The following is a 9,420-nucleotide window of genomic DNA, read 5'->3' on the forward strand; positions in this document are numbered from 1 at the left end:
TTCTAATATTGTCATCTTACTGTTTAAACCCATCTGATGAAAAATCTAGAGAAGAAGTTGAATAAGAACTAAAAGGAAATGATCTTGTTTAACCTAGCTTAAAGAGAAAGCATGGATTGTATTGTTCATTTTTTTAGCTCCAACATGTATTGTATTATTCTGCCCTTTATTCGAAAGGGCCGATTAATGCAAGCTGACTATGCCTTCTATTTGTCTTAGAGAAGCAAGGAGATCAGGCCTCAAAAGTCAAATATTAATTAACGACATTGATGGATCCACTCATCCAAGGCCCATGTGGACTTAAATTGAAAAATCGATTGCATATGGCACTGAAATGTGAAACCCAAATCATGCTATAGTTGACTTCTAAAGGAACACTCTGTAAATGAAAAGTAAGAGGAAATGTATCAACTTTCTCAAGTCATTGCTAAAACAAACTCTACTACAGGCTGGGAATCTGTGAGCTATTACTCTTCACCCAGGCCCTCAGATGAGACTTACTGTATAGCTAATTGGTAGCAATGCTCAAGAAATATACTTCTGTACAAGTGCTACTACGCATCAATACTCTGCAGCTTTCTCAAGGAGTTTTCAATATGGAATGATTTGCATATGCTTTTAACCCAATTGAACTAAGTCTTACCCCAACTCTTCAGGTTTTAGTACATAAATCCTGTTATACCATTCCAATCTGTTCAGTGCATGTTGTTGACTCATGTATTGAATTATTACCACAAAACAAACCTAAATAACAGACAACAGTAACATATGCACAGTGCAGTATATATGATACTACATACAGTATATATTCTAAACATGGTTTGGTTTGGAGATGGATGAGTTACTTGTATTCCGATCATATGGCTGTCTATTAAAGCAGGTGAGAATGTGCGGATGTCAATGTTGATGAACCAAGAGATGGAGCACACCCATTATAGTGATGCTTAAGAAAGTGATTAAACGAAGATGGTATTACATGTGTCAAAATATTTATGCCAAATATGGTTAGTTAGTTACATTGTAAACACAAGTGGCAACAAGTGGGTTAGTCGGTGATCTGTATCTATAAATACCCGATTAATGAATTGTTTCTTTCGTCTTGGGCATTTCATTTAAAGTTTAGAGATGGTTTCTCCCTGCTTTTCTGTAACTAGCCTGAAAACGTCCCTCTAAAACTCCAGCTGAAAATGGACTCTCCTGTTATGATCCAGCATTGTTCAGTTCAGATGTCCAGTTATGATCCAGCACATTGATTTATTTCAAGCCAGAGGGAAGGATTCATATTCTAAGATTCAATGAAATGAAGGGGTTAGTGAAATAGGGTGTAAATGAATGGATCACAGCTGAAACCAAGCTTGGTGTATGTATTATGTATAGAACAGAAAATTGTTTATCCATTCTTACAGATACATAAGCACAAAACTAACAAATTTCTTCTCATGAAAGGAAAACACACACACACACACAACCACAAATTGGATTTAATATGTATGAGCCTTCTTCAAACTTTTATATTATATAAATGCCTTTGAGAGTGCTTATCTTGCATTAAGCAGCATCTTTAGCACATTCTTCATCTTTGGCCTTGCTTCTGGAGAGACACTGACACAACCTAAAGCAACCTTCAGAACTGATAGCATCTGATTTCGAACTCCAACTGATATTTTACTGATACTAGGATCAAGGATCTTATCCCATTTCTCACGTTGTGCTGAATTACTCATTACCCACTTAGCCAACTCAGTTCCTTCGGTGACTGCCGGTTTACCAGTCAGCAATTCCAGAAGTACAACACCAAAGCTGTAGACGTTCCCAGGCATTGTCACCCTCATTGTGTAAGCATACTCTGAAAACCATGAAACAACAAGATACAATATTTAGAAAACAAATATTGAAGTAATTAGTGTACACCAGTTCAAACAAATATAGGATTTGAGATAGTAAAATGTTAGGATGATTCACCTGGAGGAATGAACCCAACAGAACCAGCAATAGTTGAAAGGCTTCCAGTGCTCTTTGTAGGATCAATTACCTTACAAAGTTCAATATCCCCAACTAGGGGCTCCTTCAGGGATTTCAGTAGGATACTTTTGGTTGAAAGGTCAAGGAGGAAAATTGGGCCACTGGTGCAACCATGGAGAAATGCCAGACCCTGAGCTACACCAACAGCAATACTATAACGGCTTTCCCAATCCAAAGTACTTCCCAAATTTCCATGGAGAACATCAAAGACGGTTCCCATCTGGGCATATTCATAGAACAGATAAGCACTCTCATCAGTCAAGACATAGGCTAGAGGAATCATGATATTTGAATTGTTCAGCCTTCCTAGAATCTCTAGCTCTTCTCTGAATTTCTCATGGCTCCCTAGTTGGAATATCTTATCACTCCAATTAAGCTTCTTGATGTAATAAGTTGTATCACTGGGCATGACAGCCTTGTAGTAGGTAGAGAACCTACTCTTCAGTATGATATTGGCTGGATTAACAACTGCTTCCATGGCTAAATTGAAGTCGATATTTGATCTGTGAATGCTGCTTCCAGTAATCATACAATAGTCAATAACCCGAGGAAAAGGAAAATGTTCTTCTAGTTGTGGGATCTCATCATTGATCCTGTGATAGCGCCTTGAAACCAGAACAAAAATGACCCCAATAACCCCAACAGCGAGTACTGCACAGACAACTGCAATAACAGCTACCACCACCCGTGAATTACTTTTCTTGGTAGGTTTTGGGGTTGCCGGAGTATCAAATATTAGACCCTTATTTCCATCTGTCTCGAGAATCATGTTCTGTTGCCGAAACTTTGGAACACTTCCAGATAGCTGATTATTGGAAAGCAACAGCGTTGTTAGGCTAAACATTCTGGTCAGAGAGCCTGGGATGTTACCAGTAAATTTGTTATTTGACAGATCTAAAACCTCCAAACTAGACAGTTCAGCGAGAGTGTCTGGGATAGTTCCTTCAAAGAGGTTTCTGCTGAGGTTGAGTGTTATCTGCAAGCTACTTGGCATCTTTGGAATATTTCCACTCAGTTCATTGGCCCCTAACTGGAGTTCTAACAGTGAATTCAAGTTGGCAATTGAATCAGGTAACGAACCACTGAGCTTGTTGTTGTTCAGATTGAGATTTGTAAGATTCGTTAAGCTGGATATTGTTGATGGGATTGAACCAGTAAGTGAATTTTGGCTGATATTTAATGTCAACAAGTTCCGTAACTGGGAAAGTTGATCAGGAATTTCTCCAACCAGCTTGTTAGACTGTAGCTTCAAAACTTGAAGATGGGAAAGATTACCCAACTCTTTTGGCAATGGACCCGTCAGCTGATTTTGGGCGAGATTCAATAGTGCTAAACTCTTGCAGCCTCCCAGTTCTGGGGGTATCTCCCCGCTTAATCTGTTACTATCGAGCTCAAGATAGGTCAACTTCATAAACGTTCCATTGGGTATGGCAGGGATGGTCCCATTAAGTAAGTTGCTTCCGAGTCGCAGACGGATTATACTCTGGGAAATGTTCGTTGGAATTGTCCCTTCTAGTAAATTGTTAGACAGATCGACAGACTGCAAATTTGGAGGTGAGAAAAAGTCTGACGGAATTGACCCATTTAACATATTGAAACTCAGGTCCAAAATCTTCACATAGCTTGAAACTCCACGAGGAATTTTACCTGAAAATTTGTTTTGGTTTGCACTGAGCCACCGCAGAGTCTGAATTGTAGAAAGATTCTCAGGGATTTCTCCAGCTAGATAATTAGAGGACAAAAGGAGGGTCTCCAACTTCGAAAGCTCCCCTATCCTTTCTGTAATAGGCCCTGAAAGATTATTTCCGCTGAGATCAAGTAAAATAAGGTTTTTGTAAACCATGAGTTCTTCAGGGATTGGACCACTAAACACATTGATTGAGAGCTCCAGTTCTTCCAAAACCGTTGAGTTACCAAGGTTGGTAGGAACAAAACCAGCAAAATTGTTTCTGCTCAGGTTCAAGCTTCTAAGTCCAACCAACCTTTCTAGTTGAGAACTAATACTTCCGCGCAATGAATTATAGGACAAATCCAAGGACTGCAACCCAGCAAAACCAACAAAGGTAGGCAAAACATCAGACAACAAATTATGGCTGAAGTTCAAGGCCCTTAAGCCATTAAGCTTTCCACAATTTTTGAGAAACTCTTCAGGGATAGAGCTTAGAGAATTGCTGGAAACATCAAGAGACTGTAGTGAATCAATCTGACATGTACTATTCAGAATATCAGAAGTAGAGAGACCCAAACCAGAGAGCGAAATACTGATTACGGTGCTATTGTTCTTGTCGCAAGTGACTCGTTGCCATGAACAAGGATTTGGGTTTGCTTCCTTAAAAAGAGTGTTGTTGAGATTGGCCATGATTTTCATCTGGTTTTGAGGGAGTAGAGACAACACCACAGGCAAGTAAGAGAAAAAGAAAAGGAGAAGAGAAGACCCACGAACATACCTGCTCATCTTAGCAGGTCAATCACTTGCTCAGATGTGCTTGATTTTGTTTTCCAGATTCAAGTTTCGGAGTCCAAACGTAGTTTGCTGAGCTCTACCTCATCCTTTGTAGAGAAGAAGAGAATAGCAGAGCAGAGCAGGGGAGGAGGAAGGAGGGAAACCAGAGAGAAGGAATTTTGTGGCGTTTGTTGGATACTGTGAGCTTGTGGAAAACTGCAAAAAAACGGAGAATGGGTGTCGTTGACTGGACCCTAAAGAGTTGACTGACTGACTTACAAACGCTTCTTTTCCTTCTTTTTTTTTTTCCCTGCCAGAATGACTTCGACGGTCATTGCGGCCTTTTTTTTCCATTAGTCCTTGTGGGCCCCCACTGCCACCAGCCCAGTATATATTTCAAGGAAACTCTCGGTGTGGGTCCCCCATTTAAATGTATGTCCTCATTATTGTTGAGAAAACGCGGTTGAAGCTTCAAAGTCCAAACCACCAAGGTACCTTACCTTGATTCGTTGAACGCGGGGTACGCTAGAAATATCTGCTATGCCAATGGATGTAGCATTGGGCTAAAACCGTTAATCACGTCACTCGATGTATTGCTAGAGATGTAAATCTGGCCATGTCGCTTATGGCCCGGTATGAACTTAGACCGGTCTAGCACGATCTGGTACGATGGTCCATATACCATACTAGGCTCGGCTTAATCATACGAGTCATACTGGGCTTGGGGTTTTAGGTCCATAGGCCAATGTAACCTAGCCCGCACCTCGGCCTATGGCACAATCCGTATATATTATTTATATATTTATATAATAATTATATAATATATAATATATTAATAAAATAAATAATTTTTTTAATTTATTATATAATTCAACTTAGCCTAAGTCTTGGCCCAGGTCAACCCCCAAATATTTCATTGGAGAAGGCAACACGACCGTCTTTAATCGAATGAAATGACGTTACGTGCGCCATACAAAGCCGTAATATCATGGTTTTAGCGCAATCCTACGTCAAAGGAAGTAGCGGATTTCACGCGGTGCCCTGTTATTAAAAGTCTTGTATTTGTGATTGGTTTGGTAGGTATTCCGGTTTATCGGCTGAAGAATCCTTAAAAAATGTTTATCGGTGAAGAAACACTGTTTACTTCTTTGTTGGGTTGGAGAATTAACTCTGTCAGCAAGATTTATATTTTAGAATCAAAGTTTTAAGATCCGAGTAAGAACCCTTCGGGTCAATGGGTCAGCAGTTCAATTTTCCGGGTCAATCCATGATGTTATTAATATAGAAAGTTACTAAACAATATGATATAATAAGAAAAAAGTTGTCCATTGAATGGGTTAGATGGTCAATAATTTAAGCATCCGGGTTGATGAGTTAACGACTAAGTCAACATTTTTTTTTTTTTTTGATAATGTAGTGGATCAGACTTCAGTGGTTGACACGGATTGTGACTAGGTCACAATCTGAAAATATTGTTTAAAAGTAATTAATATTTATTTAAAAATTTTAAAAATTGAGTGATTTTCCATAAATTACACAATAAATATAATAACCCTACAACACTCATAATTCATTGGCTTTAAATTTTGACAATAAAAAATTGCTTTCTTGCTTTTTTTTTTCCATCAAATGAATGATAAAAATTCATGGGCTGATAAAAATGACTATGCAAGTGTTCTTTATAACGTTATTCAAAAGATACATCAGTTTTTCTCTTGCCTGATTTACTTTATCAAAAGCTACTTTATGGATGGGAAGTGGGGAACGAAAGTTACTTTTTTACTTTGATCATAGAGAATGACAGCATTGGCCCTTATGGGAGATATCCTTCACCGTTATCAAGAGAACTACCTCTATATTCTCCACGACCCGAATCTCCATATAAAGTGTCAATTGTTTTTACATTGGATACGTTGTTCTTTTTTTAATAGATTCTCTTGGAGTACTCATTCTTCAGTTGTGCCATAGACAAAGAAAACCCAAATTTCAAGTGGTAGAATAAAATGGTCTACATAACAAGGTTGTCTTAAAATGGAATTCATGTCAATATAAGGTAGGGTAAAGGATGAAACTAGATTCTAAGGCTATCTTTGGTTTGCTGCCATAGGTTTCATTTTTTCTATTCATATTCAAGTTGAAATCAGCCCCCCACAACGTCTCATAGCACATTTTTGCCATGTATTGGGAACATATCTCGATGATAATATCTGGAATGATGATGTTATCATTGGGAGATGTTCCTAATTACAGCGGAGATGTGCTGTGAAACATTGTGGGGGAAAGATTCGGTCTCTTCTTATTCATTTTGGCTAAGAATGAATTACATTAGGAAGTTTGGTTACAAATTTTTACCCTGGATCTCATTCATTTTAGAATAAAAAACTGAGTCTATGACACAAAAAATGAACTTGCAGCAATATGTAAAATAATTGTGCTCCACGTTATTCATTTTTCATTCTTCAAACAAACTCCATGTTGACCGTCATGAACCACTGACCTAGGTCTCAAAAATCGCCATTATAGATTTCCACTACCCCATCGTTGTTGTGAAAACTTATGCCAATAGACAATAACTGTCGGTCATCCATTGGTAAAAATCTATGCTAGCAATTTTCTATGAAATTATTAGACATCTTGTACTTCTTATTATTAATTTTATTTTTAATTTTACAATTTTTAAATTCCATTTCTATTTAGAAGTTCCAATCTCTTTTCTTCATTTGCACAACTAAGCAACATCCCTCCTAGAATCCAACATCCCTTGCCACAGTAGGGAATATGACTTTCTCTGCTCAATAGTCCAAAAGGAATTTTGAGTGCAATGTATTTATGGAAGGGCATTTATGCCCAAAATCTATCTTGTTCTGTTAGAAATGGTTACATCTTGACTGAATCCTCCATTTTCTTTACTCATTAAGAATTTGTCCGACCTCTGTAAATAGATATGATGAGCTCTAAGCAGAGAATCCCCACCAAAAGTTCCTAGCAACTGAGTTGATTTTTTAGCATGTGGATTTTAGGTTTATTTGGGTTGCCATGAAGTAAGAGGGTATGACTGTGATCATGGATTTTACCAAAATTTCTCTCCCTGCATGAGAGAGCCAGTGGGGCTTCCAAGATTTGAGTTTATTTTTACATTTTTGTACAACCAAATTCCAGATGGGGATGCCTTACCATGATTAAGGAGTAAAGGTGCACCCAAGTAGTTGTCCTTACCTTGCATGATCCATACCCCCATAAGGGTGGCAAGCTCCTTCCTTCTCCTGCGATGTGTATTAGGACTACAATGTATAGAAAACTTAGAAAGGTTTAGTTCCTGACTTGACCAGACTCCAAATTGCAGAATACTATTCCTTACAGTATTGGTTTCCTCTTCAGAGCTTCAATCAAAACTTCAGATGTCATCAACAAACAACAAGTTGTTTATTTTTCGGCAGTAACAAGCTAATTTAGCACCAAACAAGGAAGCCGGTTTCCAAGTGTTTGTGGAGGCAACGAGAGAGGAGATCCATATAGAGAATGAAGAGATATGGGGAGAGGGGGCAGCCCTGTCTTATTCCTCTCTCGGGTTTAAAATCAGTTTCTAGTTCTCCATTCAACAGAATTGAGTACAATGTTGTAGATATGCAAGCCTTAATAAGACCATGGAATTGAGTGGAGAAACCCCTACACTGAATGCTCCTTAATAGAAAATTCCATTCCACCCTGTTGTAAGCCTTGGATAAATCCACTTTGAGCATAAAATTGCCAACTTTGTTCCTTGCTTTCTTTGTTGAAGGCAAAACCTCTGAGGCTATCACTCTGTTGCCATGAATTTGTCTATCGGGTGAGAAGGCATTTTGGAATGGGGTAATGAGGGAATCCATGTACTGTTATAGCCAGAGGGATACAACCTTATAAGCCACATTTGTAAGGCCAATAGGTCTAAGATCATTCACCAATTCCACCCCATCCTTCTTGGGAATTAAGATTAAGGTAGAGTACACCATCACATTGAACTATTGTTGTGTGGGCAAATAATTTACTATTAAAACCCAATGTTGATGAACAATTCACACATCATTGCCATTGTGATTTGAGATTGGCACACAACTTGGTTATTTTCTTGGAAGGGGTCTTTATAAGGATGATAGCATCTAAGATCTAGTAGAATCTTTGATATATGGGGTTACGTGCACATATACAGTTTATGTCTGTATCTATACATCGAAGCCGCATTCATTTGGTATTACTTGGACACATTATTATTGGTATTTTCTTACTATTTTCAGTTTTCCTAGTTAAAATTTATAACTCATTTATCCATTATGCTTGCATGCCTGAATTTTTGTTAATAGATATTAGTTAAACAAGTAGAATAGTTGGGTAAGTAGTTAATAATGTGTTGGCACTGAGTTCATCACTAGGGCAATAGAAGCTAAAACACTATATTTTTTGAAATGTTGCTAATATCTCTCAATGTTTATTCCTATTTCCTCATATATAAAAATCTATTGTGGGAAGATTCAATTGTAGGAAGAAAAGGAATGGGAGAACTAGGAAGAGAGGAAGACTCAATTGCAATAATAGAAAGCTATAGAGGACTCAACACAAGGTTCAATAGCAGATGGTAAGGGAAGGGGTAAAGCAAATATCTTGAAGGAACACTCGTCCTCAAAAGAATGAATATAAAATATGGAATGGGCCCTGTAAAAGTGACATTCATAGAAACAAACTAAGTACTACTCATAGGATCAAAACAATAGTAACCATTTTGTATGGAGGTATAACCAAGGAAAATACACTTTTGAGCCTTGGGTTCAAATTTGGGTCTTTGAGAGATAAGAATGTGTACATAACAGGTGCAACCAAATACTCGTAGAGGAATACAAAAGATATCACGTTTGGAAAAAAGACACCAAAGGGAGACTTGAGCCCCAAGACCTAAGTATACAATTATTAAGATATGTGGTTGT

At 38.0% G+C, this 9,420-nt stretch overlaps 1 protein-coding gene across 1 annotated transcript; it reads right to left on the reverse strand.

Annotated features, from left to right (window-relative positions):
* Positions 1 to 1,344: 1,344 nt before the first annotated feature.
* Positions 1,345 to 4,663, reverse strand: LOC104596765 (leucine-rich repeat transmembrane protein kinase family protein). Its single transcript, XM_010258044.3, has 2 exons — positions 1,963 to 4,663; positions 1,345 to 1,846 (listed from the first exon to the last, which is right to left on the reverse strand). The coding sequence occupies exons 1-2, from the start codon at positions 4,475 to 4,477 to the stop codon at positions 1,539 to 1,541; spliced, it is 2,823 nt and encodes a 940-aa protein (XP_010256346.1). The 5' UTR covers positions 4,478 to 4,663; the 3' UTR covers positions 1,345 to 1,538.
* Positions 4,664 to 9,420: the final 4,757 nt, after the last annotated feature.

Source organism: Nelumbo nucifera, chromosome 5 (genome assembly GCF_055504915.1).
Source record: "Nelumbo nucifera cultivar China Antique chromosome 5, China Antique-T2T, whole genome shotgun sequence".
NCBI lineage: Eukaryota > Viridiplantae > Streptophyta > Magnoliopsida > Proteales > Nelumbonaceae > Nelumbo > Nelumbo nucifera.